At 33.3% G+C, this 17625-nt stretch overlaps 1 protein-coding gene across 1 annotated transcript in view; it reads left to right on the top strand.

Annotated features, from left to right (window-relative positions):
* Positions 1-17625, top strand: part of SHOC1 (shortage in chiasmata 1) — a 54783-nt gene that overhangs the window by 2770 nt on the left and 34388 nt on the right. The window contains exons 2-8 of the mRNA XM_085307888.1: positions 1504-1633; positions 2252-2333; positions 8708-8898; positions 12853-13015; positions 14872-14974; positions 15950-16097; positions 17478-17585. Of these exons, the coding sequence (XP_085164014.1) occupies positions 1504-1633; positions 2252-2333; positions 8708-8898; positions 12853-13015; positions 14872-14974; positions 15950-16097; positions 17478-17585 (925 nt within the window). The remainder of the gene's footprint in view (positions 1-1503; positions 1634-2251; positions 2334-8707; positions 8899-12852; positions 13016-14871; positions 14975-15949; positions 16098-17477; positions 17586-17625) is intronic.

The following is a 17625-nucleotide window of genomic DNA, read 5'->3' as shown; positions in this document are numbered from 1 at the left end:
AGCAACATGAAGCAGGCCTAGATCCAGTTGTCAGTTTCTACTTTCTTAGTACTGAATCAGTGGAGAAGGAGATCGTGCAGGAACTGTCATGCTTTGACTTAGGCAAAAGGGAATATATTGCATCAGTGTGATGMTTATCAAATATTGGTAAGAACCTTCTAAAGCAAAGATTGTATTATAGCAGTAGTTTTTGCCTTTTGGTTAAAATTAACTGACATTTACAGAACTGGGAATTGTGTCTCTTGTATCACAGAGGGATGAACTGAAAGGAGAAAGATCCTGTGATGGTAACCTTTCACAGAAGTGACAGTGTTTGTTCACATTGCTTCCTGTGTTTTTTGTTTGTTTGTTTGTTTGTTTGTTTTTTAATTTTCTCTCTGTCTAAACAGGAAAGTTTTGAAAAGTGCAGCTAACACCACTGTTCCGGTGTTAGCAATCCGAATCAGTGAACTGTCTATACTTTGTCACCTAAAATATCTATCGTTTTGAACTGTAACTGACTTGACAGRGTATGCTTAAGTGAGTGGGCTGAAGTAGGAAGATTCTAGGACTTTAAGCAGCAAAGTTTAAGCAAGCCATGGACACAGAACTACAGAGATTTCCAGTCTCGCTGATGACATTCTCCCACATTTCTCTTGCCAGTTGTACTTCCCAGTATGCCTGTTACACAAGAATTTTGGACAAGTTCTTCTTAGATCATAAACTTGTTAAATCCAAACCTCTACTTAAGAATATTTTTTTCTATACCTYCTGAAGTCAGTGTTTCATATCTGGTTCTGTACCATTTATATAGTACTGCATGTGGGCTTTTGTGACACAAAAACTGTTGCACAGTTTATTGAAGGTGGTCTTTTATGAAAAGTTGCTGAAGTTGCCCTGTTGAGTATTTAATTCTAGAATTCAGTTGATTGTAACTAGTATCAGTGGCATGTTTCAGAAGACTTTATATACATTGTGTCTGTCTAAATGTGATGAAGCTACTGTGTTTTCCTTATTACTTTTAATGAAGGTAAATTAGGTTATGAGGGAGGATTTATAYAGGTATTTTAGCTTTTAACTTTAGATTTATTTAGGTATTTTTAGCTTATAATTTCRTATGAAAACTGGAAGGCTTTAAAAATATTTTGGCCTATTATGAAAGCAGTAGAAAGAATCATTTCAAACTGTTTCTAGTCAGGCTGTGCGTGTATCTGTTAAACTGTTCCAGAGGTGTATGCAAGTTACTATATGCACCTGTAATTGCCCATTAGAAATTTAGATAGGTATAACTAAGTATATGTGCAGTTCTTCATAAGCGGAAGTGTAGATAAGGTTAAATATCAGGTGTCATAAATATTAAGCTTGTGTCCTAATTCTGACTGTATTGATTTACAAAAAAATRAAGTTTGAATGTATAAGTAAAACCTTGAAAACAGAGGGACTGTTTGAACAGGTAGAGCACAAAAAGAATAAGAATGGAAGTTTATCTCTTACAATTTTATTGTTTACTTTTTATTTGTGCAGAGCCTAGCAAGGCAGAAGTTTTCCATCTGTAGATTATCACTTTGTTTTCCACGCTGTTTACATCAAGATGAAAAGTATCACCTCACTGGACTTTTTGCTGATGATAARTATAGGAGGCCTTGGACAAGAAGTAAGTTATAAAGTCCTGTATAGTTTAGACTCACTGTAATTAAAGAAAAAGCTGGTGATTAGGCATAGTATGATACATCCAGTAGAAAATAAAGTATTTCTAAAAGTGTCAATATATCAGTTCATAAAGCACTTGCAGTTAGTATATGTTCATTATCAAAGTAGAAACAAATGGATAATACATGTTTATTTATGTATAGTGTCACAAATAAGGGTAATTGATAAGTTTGTAGAAATCTCTGGAAAATTTACTGTTGAATTAATAAAATACAGTACAATATGTCAGGAGTGTGCAGTTGTGGAAGGAAATGAGATGAGAAAATGAGTAAAACTGCRTCTAATTAGTTGGGAGAGGTTTGAACGATGATGCTGAGATTTTGAGGTAATGAAAATGGGGGGGGGGATTTCCAAGTATAGAGGTAAAAATAAAATAAATAAGAAAATATTTGCATCTTTCTGGTGTGTTTTTAGTTACTATTGCTAATGGAAACTAAAAGCATTTTTTCTTCTGTACATACTAGCCACAGTTTTGTTAGTTTCTGCAGTGTTTTGTCCAGTACATAAAAGTAAAATCTCATATTCTTGTTTGATTTTATTTGTTTCTCTGTTTCAGCCTCAGTTATTTCAACACAGAACATGACAGATATTTCTGTATTGGATCAATGGAAGAAAAGCTTGTCTGTGGAGGATTTCCTGGAAAAGTCAGTAACCTTAATTTAAAAATATAGACAATTYCTTTGGTATCATTTGAGTACTTTCTGAGTCATAAACTAATGGTAATAACAACACAGAAATGTTTTCTGTCAGGTGTAAGCATACAATGCATGTAGCTGTGTAAGCAAACATCCTGAAGAAGTCTGTTTCTCTMAAACTACTATTTTTTTTATGGAGTTCTTTGCTTTCTTGCCTTTTTTATTAATTGATCTTGCAGCATATTTCTACTCTTAGGGAAGGTCCCTGAAATCTGTGCACAGTCATAAAAGTAAACCATGAAGACATTTTTCCTCCTACTCTCTTTAAAAAAGGCAATTATCTCATCTACAGCTTATTTTAAAAGGTTACTAATAAACCTCTAAAAAAGTRTCAAGGGAAGCTAGAAAGCTATGCATTGCAACAATAGGAGATATAAGTAATTATTTTAAAATTCAAATAGCAATGCAAATGGCTGGTATGGCGACTAATATGAAAACTGTGTTATCTCTGAAATACAGAGTTCATTTTAAAAATAGGCCTGCAACTCAACCTTAGTCTGCATAGAACATGAAGAAAAAATGTTTCCATAAAACCAATAAATTGTGTGAATTTCTGCTCTCAAATTTTTGTCAGTCTGAAAGAAATGGAAAAATYACATTTCTTCCATTCTCCAGTTTTACAGACTAGACTGAAGTCTATGTTACCTTCAGAACTGCATAAAAAATAAGCTTTATGAAGAAAACTTGTAGTTGCAGAACTAAACAATCATATTTAGGAAATGTCAACACCATGGTTTACGGTACCTTATTGTGTCACTCTTCTATAATTTTCCTGTGATACTGTCTTTAGTTACATCACTACATACTATTTTTTCTTTATAATCCTCTCCTCATTCATGAAACAGAAATGATCAAGCTCATGAAATTGATCAGAACTATGTAGTGGATGAGGGTGTTGACTATAAGATTATGTCTCTGCTGTAGCAATGGAGAGATGACTTGTTTGTGTATGTGGTATTGCACGAGAAGGAAGTATAAAGCTCTTCAAAACAAAAATTTGTTGTTTCAGATACTGATATCTAGAAGATAACTGGAATAAAAGGACATACATAAGAGAGTATCTGGAAGAAAATCTTTACCCTAAATTTAAAATGACTGATAACTCCCTTAATGTTCATCTTGTGTAATTCTTGGATCATAAATTAMTGAAGATAATAGACTCTGGAGTGGTTGTCTTTTCTTGCTAGTATGCAATTTGTGAGGCTTGGTTAAGGAAGTTGAATGCTCCCTGTGGAACTGTTTATACTTTTGGCTCTGCCAGAACTGTGGTTTTGGGTAAGTCACTTGACCCAAAATCTCCACAGTGATCCATTGAATGTGATTCTGTTATTTTCTGAAAGAGTTGACTGGAGCAGCACTTGAACACTGAAAGTTCTGTAAAAATGCCAGCTGCTTTCAAAGACTGGAGATTTGGTATCTCAGTTGGGGCACCCATCATGAGTACTGTGGTCCTATTTTTGAAAGAATCTTTTGAAGATTATTTAGATTATTTTCTGGTTTTCTTTCAATGCTTTTTGAAATATCAAAGAAAAAATTAATGTAGTTGTTTTCAGTCTGATATCAATTAAATGGCCTATAGCCATATGCTGAATAGTGAAGATAATAATATTGAGTAATTTTCATTATTGGGTAAGTCAACAGATTTGTAGGAAAAAAAAATGTGTGATCACAATTATGCCAAATGCAGCAGCCAGTAGAGCGTAACATGTTGTCAGTCTTTACACAGAGTCCAAGTCAGATTAGAAATTCTCTAATATTTCAATGAATTCCTTTTGAACTTTTAACTTTCTTTTGACAGGGATTTAAAAACAATTCCATTTCTTTTTTTCTTTTTTGAAAAAGAAAAACAACAAATAACTGGAAAATACGCTGCACTGCTTTATCCACTGAACACAGTAGTGAGCTGAATATTTTATTAGTGTCACAGGAGGATAAGAGTGGGTTTCCTGGTGACACTTGTTTTCTTTTCCTGGCTTATTGATGGGAATACACTCAGTAGGCTGACCACCATTCTGCCTCTTGTCATTCCTTCTTCTCCAGGGAGTCCGTTCTCCCTCTCTCCTTCTCTACTCTGTATTTCCATGGTTGACTGCTGTCTTTGCAATATTTATTCTAGTTTCACACCTGTTTGTATCTGTGATATCTGTGTCCCCTGACGTTTTCCTCTCCCGTCAGTCCCATTCTTCCAGTCCTATACAATTACTTCTTTTTCTCCTAATCTCTTTTCCCCGTACATTTCTCTGATATCTTTCTCATAGACAACAGTACCATAAGTACTGAAAAATTTCCTAAAATAGGACCATAGCCATGAAGCCAAAGTCTGGAAAAGTGAAAGAAAATTGAAAAAAAGTTTTTATGAATGTGTCAGGCAATGTTACTGATCTACTTTGTGGTATGCAGAGATAGGACAATAAATTTTGAGTTCTTATTTCTAGCTGATAATTATCATATTTATGAATGATGTTACTGTTGGCGAAGAGATTAGAGAGAAATACATACTCAGTTGTTTTTTTTTTCTTAGTGCATTTTGAGCATAAACGTAATGAGTTCCTCTACTTTCTAGCAGATCAGCTACCCTAGAACCCATGACTCATTGGATTGCTCTTTAGCTGTGTTTGGTCTACTYTGACAGTGTGTCTACCCTGAAGTCCTCACATTGCTTTGGGGAGAGAGGGTGGGTAGGAAGAGATGATAAAAATTGTTCTGGCTGCAGAGATATGCTGCTCCTGACCATCTCTTCTGCTATGTAACATCAGATAAAAAATAAACATAATACATAAGATTTAGAAATTGACTGAAATGTGTATATATGTCATACTGTTTGTGATAGGGGAGGGCTATGGAATATGTCCTTGATGGCAGATCGGTACAAATGAAAGTAAAGTTGCATAGTTTGACTTTATGCTGCCTGTTTGCACTGTGTGTGTGCTGCCTGTGCTCCCATACTATTGTGTATCTTCTTGGATTCTTGCATTTGGATAGCTAAATGGAAAATATTTGATTACCTTTTCAGTTTTTAAATCAGACCAGTGTGTATCAGTGTAACCAGTATATTACTACCTTTTTAAATAAAACAATTTAGATTTTAAAAATTTACGACACAAAGGGAATTATAAAGTGAATTATACSTGAAATGATTTTGTACTCTAATCAGCTTGAGCTGTGGAGTTGGACTAATACCAGAAGCAGTATTGAAGAACAATTTAAATTACAGTCTGACTCTACAGAAAAAAATGAGAGTTATTACCTATAACAGTTCTTATCTCTCTACCTTCACAGAGTGAGAAATGTACTAGCTTCCTGCAGAACCCGTGCAAAGTTATCTCCCAAGGCATTGTCTAAACTAATAACATTAATAAAAAAAGAAATCCTTCAGGAAGTTATTCTGCAGACCCAGTAAACTGCGCTATGTCAACAGTGAGCAATCTAACAATCAGTTAGATGYCATGTCAGGGTTAATTAAATGTCAGTAATGAAGAAGTTGTTAAAACAACTGGCACCTACTTTTCAACAAATCGCTCTTTGTGTCTGTTGTTTTATCTCTGTTGTTTTATCACTGAAATTAGTTATTCATACCATCTACATAAACCTGAGGAAAGCAGTGCCYGTATCAGTCTCCAGTTACGGAAAAAAATACGTAATTTTACTTCATATATTTTTAAATTAAGTTGACTTAGTGTATATACCAGCAAAAAAWTAACTGGAATCAAAATGTAAAATAATAGCAGGAGCTAAATTTAGGAAGAAATTATGTGTTTGTKCTTCAGATGCTTCAAGTGCTTTGCATTGTGTTTAAGACAATGTAGGTAATTCAGCAATAGTGGCTTTTCTGTGAGTAAGATTAAACACTATTAATACACTTAATTCATCACAAATCATTCTAAGTATTCTTAGTGTGGAAAATAATATACTGACATGCATTTGAGACCCAAGAAACAGAAGAAAGAGAGGAATGAGCAGTAAATGCAGTAAGTGATTATTTTGGGGTATTTAAAAAGTAACCTACAGTAGCTGCTATTCAGTAGATTTACTGCTGAGAAGGAAAAGAAAGTGAATAATGTGATAGGTAAATTTAGCAATAACACCCAATTCCTTCTCCTAGTCAAAATATGAGATGATAGGAAACAAGCAAGAAGCTGTAATTTCTTCCAGCATTCCAGTATGGATAGAGACAAGTACTAAGAATAGTGCTAGGTGTTCTCTGGACTAGTGTTCACTGTTGGATATGGCCTACAGAAGAACTGTCGTTTTGCAGTCATGCAAAAGTAGTATAGCTGTCTAKTTAAAAGATTCTAGAACTACTTATATTTTGGCATAATAATTAACAAAATATGCATCAAATCGGATACATAATATCTGATACATAATTGGGTTATAATTGAGTGTAGTGTCTTCTTTGCATTGCTTCTCATCGTAAGGTGCAGTGCATCCTGTTCTAAGAATCTGCTCATAACTTTGTCTTGATATAACAATATAGATACAAGTTTTCACTACAAAATGTGAGCTTTTTGCAGATTTTTTTATATTTTTCTGTGTGTCTGTAAAAATTTGGCTAATGAAATTAAGATAATTTTGGCATAAACTCATCAACTTTGTGCTTTTGGTTTGGGGTTTGTGTGAAAAAAGTCCTTCATGCCATCTAATAAGGAGTGTAAGCAGGAGTGACTGATCAGACATCAGTGAGTTGAACTGATACATTAGGGAAACTGTTTCAAAGTACCAGAAAGCCTGCTGATATCTTCAGGGAGAAGCTGAGATACAAAAGGAAGRCAAAAAGCAAGTAGGAGAAAAGTGAGGAGACACAGGTTGTTTAGGTGAGGATGAGAGGGGATCTGGCAATGAGACAAGGACTGGAGGTGGGTCTGTAATTCTTAAATGTGCCAAGTGACTTAGCTGGCTAAATGCCATTGCTAGCTTGGGTATCTGCATTCAGTTACCAAACTCAGATGTCCATATTTCAAAGCTACTCCTGAAAACTTTATATCATAAATAGCTAAATGAAACTACACATGTTAAATCTGATGTGGTGCATTCTATCATCAAAACACCGTACAAACAGAGCTCTACTGTTTGAACATAAGTTCTGTATTTAGGAAGTTTGTCATGTAGTATTTATCACTTTTCCAGTATGGAGAGTGCTACCCCTTATGGTCTCTGCTCAGCAAATCACTTAGACATGAACTRTCTGTAAAACTGTAGGGAAGCCCATTAATTCTAGGCAGGTCAGCCCCTGAGTAACTTGAAATGGTTTTCTAAGGTCCATTGGTTTTCATGCTTATACCATCTTAAACATTAATTTTTATCAGTACTACATAGATACTACTTGTAAACTGTRATGTTTGTAGTTTCAAAGTAAGCTTCTGATCTGTTTCCTGCTGTGTGAAATAGTTGATTTTTTTCAAATACATGCAGCAGAGATTCCTCACTATTACCAGCTAAATCTGAGGKTTTTATACTGAAAGTCGTATGTGCATTCAGTACTTGTATTCTGATTTACATTTTAGGAGTTCAAACTCCAGATGTCTAGCAAATAATAAGATTGTTTAATACAAAGAATTATTAGGATGCTGAGTAAATCAATGCACAACTGAGTAATCAATGCATGAAGTTCAGTAAGTACATACTTACTGAGGAGAAAATGGGTTTTTTGGAAATGTCAGCACTCATCAGTCAGAGTCAGCCTCTTGTTCAGTTATTCAGGGTAATACAGCATTATCACAAGCTGCATTTTTATCATCCAATTACAAATATTTTGGCCCAATGCATAATTAGTCCAAAACCATGATCTTTTTCCTGTGGTCAAAAGATCTTCTTGTTTATCTAGCAACCAGTCTTTCTTCTTGATAAATGATAGTAACATTGAAATAAATAWGAAAAGGAATGGGAAAACTTCAGTTTTGTTTCTTCATTTATCCTGTCTTTTCTCTGACCACCGTTGCTGYTGTGCTTTCAATTTCTGCATATTGTTTGAAACCTGGATATATGTGTAACCAAGCAACAAATTTTTGTCATAAATGCTATGACTTCGTAGGTTTGGTTGGCTTTTTCAGCCATTATCCTTTTGTTCAATTTTGTGCTGAGGCAAAATTTGAGACATTTTCTTTCTTGAACAAAAATTAAACAGAAACATAATCTAATGAGTAATGATGTCAGCTGTAATTTCTGATCTTTTCTAGTGAAATTTCTGATCTTTTCTAGTGAATACAGTGATTATCAAAGTTCTTAGAGCATCTTTTTCAGTACAGTTCAGGATAGTTGATCCACTGAGGAGTCAGGGAAGTCAACATTTATCTTACGGAAAGTATTATTTTTCTGCTTTTTAGGAAACCTATATCTTGTATAAAATTCCATATTAATAATGAATTAATTGAAGTCATTCCAAGTTCAAATCCATGTTCTCAGACTGACTTAGAAACGTCTTATTTACTAGTGAAGAACATTTATAAGAAAGAATTCACAGAGGACAAATACTTGAAGACTGACTGTGCCATCAAACTTAAAGAACAATATCAAGGTAAAGTATTTAGTTTACCATCTTCTAACCTTTGATGATGTCAACTTGATAACTTCCATAATTTTTAGTACAGGATTCATAGAATTTGAAGAGATCTTTTGTGTGAACGCATCCTTTGCAGTTTCAGTAGTTATAACTGTTTAAGAGGGATTTAGTCTGWGGAGAAGCAGGACTTGTCTGAGCAGTGCAAGACAGATGCGAGCCAAAAGAAATTTCAGGTTGATTAAAGATTTGGCAGAAGATGTACAAAAAAATCACATTAAATGGACTTTATCAGGCATTGTTCAAAATGGTCATGATCTTTTTAGTTTAATAAAATTAGATCCTTGTTGCATGTCCTTTTACTATATAAAGGAGAGGAAGAATTAAGTAGTTCTGGCTTTATTGCTAGGATAAAGATAGTTCAAATTGTGCAGTGTTCCTGTGTGTTTTCTGAAACATTCTGATCAGTAGCACCCTAATAAATAGAATAAATGCTGATCACAGAAAACAAAAGTGCTTGGTTCAACTATACTACAGCTTATTATTCCAAACTTTTTTTTTTCTTTTTTTAAATGAGGGTTTTAGTTTGAGGAATTCTACCTCTAAGCAGATTAGTGTAGAAAAAGAAGGTAATTCAATCAGTATTTACTAAGAAGAGCTTTGTTCCACAATTACAAAAGGGAAACAGCTGGTTCTTGATACAGGATTGTACAAGATAACATTTACTGGAGACATAGTATCAATAATGCAAGTGTATTGTAGTTAATAATTGAAAGACCGTAATCTTAATTCATCATAGTAAGTAATTTCTGGTGTTTTTCCTAAGATAAGCCTATGGCAGAAAAGAATTAAAGGATACTTATTGTTCAAGATTTCAATAATTGATTAAGGTTTGGTATATAAGATACCTTCACAAAGACTGTAAAAGGAATTCAGATGGTTTTCCATTTCTTAATTTTTACCTTCTTAGAAACAACCTCTAAATTTCCACTGATAAGACTCTCCAGTAGAAAAAAAAAGCATGAAATTCATAACACATTTTTTATTTTTAAAGTTACAGGTAACTATAATTGTATTGTTGAATTAACAAGTCAACAAATATCCATCAGTGTAACTAGTATATTACTGCAAAATCTTTTCTAACTTAACTGTTTTCATTCAAGAAGTAAAAAATAAAAGTAAATAAAAAAGTAAATAAAGTTTTAAAAGTAAGTAAAAATCAGTTAAATTTTGAGGGAAGTCTTATTAAAAGCTGCCATTTTGAAAGATTTGTGGCTATTTGAGAGCCTGCTATTTAATGCCTGCTAGTCTGCTGGCAGCACAAAACCAAGCAGGTTTTATTAAAAGTATTAAGTTACATATAGAAAATTCCACAATGTGGAGAATCACTGAAAGGTAAAGATAATTAGAACATGGGTATTGTGGATAATACGACATAGCTGTCAAGTCTTTATTTAAAAGAATGTATGATACAAAATTAAAAAAGATAGATAGAATTTGAATGATAACTTGAACTCAGTATTTCCAATAGAGGATGGCTGAGTTTTAATTTTTAATAGCTTAGTTTATTAGTACATRGGGTTTTTAATACTTGCTTGAGCATATTAAAATGTTTCATAGTTATTTCTATTAATATAACCCTGTGCTTCCTTTTAGAGACCAAAATAAATTTCTTGAGTCATTTAACTTTTTGAGATGTAGTATGTGAAAGTAATACATAAAATAAAACAGTCATAGCACTGCACATGATATGAAGGTTCTTGTTTAAAACAAAATTGTTTCTAGTGAGGTTGTGAAATTTAACGTAATAGGTTGTGCCTACATTTAAATGTAGCTAGTAAATTAATTGTTAAAGTATAGTGGCAAACAACTCCAAGCAGGTTAAAACTGTGAAGTATGCCCAAGCAAATAGAATGGACAAGCTGAAAACCAAATTTTGTTCAGTTAGTAACATAGATTTCTAGACTTCTTCCCAATGTATGTCTCTTTAAATTAAGTAGAAACAAGCTCTCAGTAATTAATGTTCAGTTAATAGTCCTTCTGTTTTGCATATGCTGTCTGTTATGTGTAAGGGGTCACACTGGAATGACTACCATCTCTGTACTGTCTAGCTCCAGCTAAAGGTCAAGAACATTAGCAYTGCAGTTGCACATAACAGCAATACCAGTAAGGCCCCCATTCAAACATGAATTATGACTGAAAAGTATTTAAGCTCATACTTAAGCCCATTATAGCTTTTTTCTTAAGCTTTTTGATGAGCAGGCGGTTCTGAATCAAAAGTGTGTAATGATAATGCCTTCAAATTATAATTCTGAAAAATAATTCTCTACTTAAAATTGTGCAATTACACCTCCTAAAATCAAGAAGTAGTAACAGTGAGTTTAATTTTATATTGGATTCTAACACTGGCATTTATGAATATGTAATTTTAACTGTTTCTCCAGTTGTAAAATTCTGTATCAGGAAAGCAGTTAGATATGTGATTGTATATATTCCTTTTCAAGAGGGCAGTTGAGTACATGCTTCAGTGCATTCCTGAATAGACATACTTTCCTGAGGTGGGGTGCAAGAGGTTAAATGTGTTAAAATTAACAAAGAAATGAACTAATTAAAATGTTTGAATCACATTAGAGTAATATGAAGACTGATTGAAAAAGTCCCTTCTCATACATTTCAAGTAATAGAGCCACTTACAATAAAAATATACACAAATCAATATAATCAAAAATTAATAGAAGCTATACCTAAATTGAGATTATAAATACAAGTCAAGAGCAAAGTTACATGCCTTATCTGACCTGATTTAATGTTGGCATGTTAGACGTGTTCTTGTGTATAACATGATCAAATTAATGATGTTGAAGCAGTTCTTATTTTCTGAGTAATTTTAGTGCTAATTTTTCAACTAGAATTTACATGAATATTCAAGTGCTTCTACACTGTTTTCCTGGTTGCCTTAAGAAAAGAAAGAAGTACAGATTCAGGAYCATGAAACTCACAGCAGAAAATAGAGTATTTTTCTTTACTGGGARGTATTCTAAGTTTTGTCGGCTACTATTAAGTTTCAGTAGCCTGCCCTGAACTAGTCATTTATTTAAACACAGGCATATTATAGCAAGGCATAAATTTTTGAATTGATAAATTTCCTTATTGGGAGCTGTTTGTGTTGTGCAGCATAAAATTTCTAAACAGGTTGAGAGGCCATATTGGGTGTCTGTCATTTCCAGCCACTAGGAGGTATATCTTTATAGATAAAGAGTCATCTGAGCAATGAATGGGGAATGTGGGAATCAGGAGGCTTCCAAGTTAGTAAAAGAAAAACGAGTTCTTTGCTCTCCTTCCATACCCTCTCACTGTAAGTAAAAGGCTGCAAGTGTAAAGGATTGCATCAAACTATAATTCCTCTATAAGCTTCTGTCTCATGAAGAGTAGTAAACTGAATTCAAAAGAAATGCAAGTCCATAATTTTATCTTTATTGAAACCATACTAATTTGTTACCCTCTATATTTTTGACTCTTTGTTTTTTAAATAAATTGATCACTATCATAGAGTTACAAAGTCCACATTTAGGTTTAGAGATATGGTAGTATAGAAGAGACTGTTTCATCACTGGCTGTCAGARTGTGTGAGCCTGTCATAAGTGGCATTGAACTAAGTTACTCAACCAAAATGTGCCTCARAAGTTCCTTTAGAATAGGTTAATAATGCAAACAATGGAATGACTAGACATTTTTAACAAGTATTACATATAGCAAAAGAGAAAGGAGAAGAGAACCAGGGCTTATTAGGTAAATCATTGGAAATCTAGACTTTGTTGCATTTACAACTTAAATTGTAAAACATAAGAAGTCAAAATTTTACTGTTGTGCTAATATTTATAGCATTTCAATAGCCATTCAACGACTGTCTTTATTCCAATAATGATGATTGTTTTTTATGCTGTTTGCTAATGTCATTTTATTTATTTTCAGATTTATATGTTGGAGATGAACCTGTTTTTGTTGATAATCTTGAAAATTACAGTAAAAAGCTCCCTACTTTATATGCCCTTCTGGACAGGCTACATTTTTTTTTTGTGAAAGACCCTCTTCTAGATTCTGAAGGACAGAATTTAACAGAAGAGAGTATTTTCAGGTATATACAAAATTTTTGTATATTATTTAAGATAAATTGTAATAGTTGTGTAATATCATTTACATTTTAAAATCTTAACTTCTGTTGTATGTTAAACAATTTCTTTATATTTGCAATGAGTAAAGATTTTCGCTTTTCTTATATAGGAAAAAATGAGTGGAATGGAATTTATATATACTAATAAAGGGAATTTATTTAATAAATAAATATTTTTAGGTTCTGTAACTGTCAAATGTGATCAAAATTTTAGTTTTGGAGTGCTGAATAATGCATATCTTTAAAGAACGTGCATCAGACTGACTTATTGTCTGATGTCAATATATCTATATTAACTATAAAATGCCAATAAATTTAGCAAGGCCAGGAATTTGCCCAAGTKTGCATGTTCCTTCTTCCTCTCCTGTCTGTCCTCTTTCAGTAGATCCTGGTGAGTTATAGTTCTTCAGGTTCAAATTTTATTTATTATTGTTAAGTTGATTGAATTTAATTGAAATGTGTCCTTTGTGTCATGGGTTTGAACAAACTGGTATATTACAACAGATATAAATTATATTCAGAATATGGCTAATATTTTATAAGTATACTTATCTATGTATATATATTTTTAACAAACTCTGGCTGAATTCTGTGATGATTTACTCTATGCCTTGATGACGTATATAACTTCTTTTGCACTTGATAGGGTTGCGTGTCTCTCAAGCAAGGCAAGGCAGAGTTTAATTTTGTACCTATGCAGTAATAGAAATGGGGAGACAGAGGAGGAAATTGATGACTTTTTCATGAGTCCTGATCTTGCAATGCATGCCAGGCAAAAGACTACATGAACACAGCAGACTACTCCTAAAAAAAACATTTTGTTCCAAATTCTACAGTAACTTACAGAATTGCTAGTTACAGCAGAAAAGATGCTAGTATGATACTCTACCTGAATTTTTCTGACCTTCTGCAGCAAAGCCACCAGCYTTTTTGAGATGGGAGTTYGGATCTCCTAGTGGAACACACAGGGGGATGCATTCTTCAATCAGACAAACTTCTGCTGAAAATAAATGTGGATGCAAATCCTATGACTAGACCTTGAATAATTTATACTCTTCAATCTAAAATATTCCTGCAGTAAAATAGTGGTTCCAGGGACTTAGGAGGAAGCTCTCCCAGAGAAAAGTGATTCTTTTCATAGTTTCAGTGCTTGTAATAGCCCTAGAAGCAAGCCCAATAAGAGGGTTTCTAATGCTCTCTGAAAAATCTTCAGACTTGTCCTGCTGGTTGTAACCTAGTTTTTCAGGGCAAGAAATAACCTGACTCCAAAGTTTTACTTGTTGGCATGTTAAGTTTTATCAGTTAAACCACTCAGAATATTTATTATTTGTTATTTTAATATATAGTGAGCGTACTCTCTTTTGTTCAATGCTGAATGACTTCTGGAAACAGAAGGTTCACAAATGTTGAATTATATGAATATTATAGATAATATATTATAGATAACATTATAGATAATAGAAACCTTTTCTATAGTAGATACATTCAGTTTTAGAAGAAGATAAGACCTGAAGCTTTTGTATAAAGAGTTGCAACATGACAGGAGACTTCAGTGTTGGGCCAATGAACAAGTTTAATACTTTTCTGTATTTTTAAAGACAATCTTCAGTATTAAATTGCTGTGCTTGTACAGTTTTTTTGAAAAATTACTTAATTTAGTTCCACAGCCTGTTGCAGCATGTCTTGGAATTGTTTTCCTAGAAAATCATGGGTTTAAAAAAAAGAACTTCCCATATGTATAGTTATCAAGGCTACTTTTAAGACTTTTAATCTTACATATTAAATAATTAAAATTTGCTTTATTTTATGATGTTTTGAAGGAAATATTTGACATTCCAAAATGAAATGGAGATACAGGAGAATAAAAAAGAATTGCAGGGAATTAAAGAGAACTTCAGTCCAGTATCTTTAAAAGATGAAGAGGTATTACAGAGTTATTCCTTGCCAGTTACATTACTGATCGTTATGCACAAGTGTTTTTTCATCTGCAAGTCATTTTACTGAATTCTTTTCATAGCTGCCAAATATTTGAAGGCTTCCTATTTCTCAGATATAAAGGCACTATTATTATGCCCATATYTTTTATTCCTGAATGCCTTTGTTATGAATCCCCACTTCAGTCAATTGTTTCTCCTGGGATCTGATGTACTGGCATTTTTATGTCAGTTATGACATTTTTATGTACCATTACACTAAGAGTAGAAATAAACCAGAATAAAAAGTTATGATGTATGCAAGGGAAAGGGAAAGTATTTTGTGTTTTGTGATTGGGAGGCTAGTTTGGCCACGTTTTATATACATATCTGTATATATTTTGCTCAGTTCTATATACATATCTGTATATAGTTTGCTCATTTTTTATCTAAAAATGTATATTGAGGCAGATGATGTTTCTACAGTGTCAGCACTATGGAGGAATAGTGGGACTCAGGAAATGCTGAGAAGAATACTGCATCAGAACTGCCCTCAGTGTATTTATGATGAGTTTTTATTCAGCATAACAAAAAAAAGTATTACAGTCATAGTCTCACACCACTGGGGAAATGTATTTTGGTGCCAGTAACAGTGCTCATAACATTATCCAGTTATATACCAAACTTTCAGTGAAATAAATGAGGCTTCTGCTTGATGGGAACTGTAAGTTCAGATCTGCTCTTCCTACWCTATTGGCTCTTTTGAAATACTGTAACACTATTTTATGTTATTTTATCTTTTTTCTTTGTCTTGAAATAAGCTTTGTTGATACTGTGTGCACATCATGTGACATCACTGTTAAAAGCTCTAAGAACAGTTTAGAATTAAGCTATTTCAAGATTTTCAAAAAGCTGAAACTCTACAGTAGCATCAAGAGAAACTTGGAATTTACTTACCCATTGTGTTGTGGTTAATTTTTTTCAGTATTTAATGCTGCCTGTTGAATTAGAAGTCTACAGGACAAGCAGATCAGAAATCAAGAATCCATCATACTTGGAACTGAAACAGTTGTTAAAATTAGCCCCAGAAACTATGAGTGATGAAGCCACATGTGAAGAGTTGATCAAAGAAAGTGAGAGCAGGTTTTCTTTTATGTTTGACTTGATTTTACTCTTATTTGAATAGATATAGAACAATCTGGCTCTTTTGCTTTCACCTCACTTATAATTTGCATCATAATTTATAATTTGTCAAATAAGAATTTCTGTGTATGAGACAATAAATTTTGCTGTATCCAGATGTCAGAATATTAGAAATGTCTCCTCAAATAGGCAAAGGAAGTGAACTATTTGCTGCACAGTCCTGTTCAGGGTTATGTTGTAATCCTGAAGTCAAACATTATATGAGCCATAATTCTTAATGTCCAGCCCTCTGTGAAGACAATGATTTAGTATTATGTTTTCTTATCTGTGATTAAATTTGCTTCCAGAGTTATACCAAGAGGATTATATGCGGTATGGTCATGCCATATAAATTGCATGTAATGGCAATTGCTTGTAAATGGCTTCTAATGACATTGTAATGGCAAAAGCCAAAGCAAGTTTCTAGGAAAAAARAGTTAAATATTTCCGTGGATAATCAGAACATTCTAAATTACAGAAGTCATTTCTTTAAAGGATTTGAGGAAAAATTACTAAATGCTTTTACATTGTAGCTAAGAAATACATCTTTAAAGACAGTTATTGGCTATTGAATTTGTATCTAAGGCGGTATCTTTTATTATTAAGGGAAAAAGACGTTTTAATTTTGACAGAAAAAACAGCTTCGTTTCAGCAAACAAGTGAGTAAAGACACTTCTTTGGGGGACAGGAGGCAGATAGTGTTGCTCAGAGAAGCCAGATTTATACTTTTAAATATGGTGAATACATACTGAATTCTGCCACTGCTAGGGCAGTAGTTTCGGGTAATCCAGTCACATACTAAAGGTTAGACAAACCTTGAAAATGCATTTGCATTTTTGGCTAAAGCAGTTCCTTAGCACTTACATACTATGTTCTAACTAAGCCAAATGACTCTACCCCTACTGCAGAGGTTTGGGGATTTTGCGTGTAGACTTCAACATGTTCCTTTTTGTTTTGTTTTTGTCTCTTTTAGTAGGGGAAAAAAAAAAAAACACAGGCAAACTCCTGGTGAAATACCTTGAGATCACCTACTTGTTCCAGAAATCACATCACTGTAGTCAACTGTACTTTGAGTAGTTCAGATACTGACCCAAAATACTTATTTATGCAAGATGATAGTATATTGCATTTGTCTTTCCGCACTTTGAAGGAATGAGACTGCACTGCTCTGGTCCTCTATGGTTACTAAACTGCAGTTCTTCATAGTGAAAAGTTATGGAGATCCAGTAAAATGGAGACCCACTAAAAAAAAAAAAATCCTGAAAGTTTCATTTTGGTAAGAAAAAGAAATAAATGGCTAATTTATGATATCTTTTAAAATCTGTTTTCAGTTCTCAATGCAGAAATTACAAACAAATTAGAAATTTCCAATTACTGCCCCAAACCAGAAGAGATTTGTTCCAGTAATAGGAGAAGTATGTTGCATTTCTGTGAGTCAGGTAAGAAGACCTAGATAAATCCAGTGGTATTATTTAAAAT

Source organism: Rhea americana, unplaced genomic scaffold (assembly GCF_003343005.1).
Source record: "Rhea americana isolate MKP2758 unplaced genomic scaffold, rheAme1 scaffold_267, whole genome shotgun sequence".
Taxonomy (NCBI): Eukaryota; Metazoa; Chordata; class Aves; order Rheiformes; family Rheidae; genus Rhea; species Rhea americana.
The sequence above is the reverse complement of the archived record's forward strand: the minus strand, read 5'-3'. Positions and strand labels throughout refer to the sequence as shown.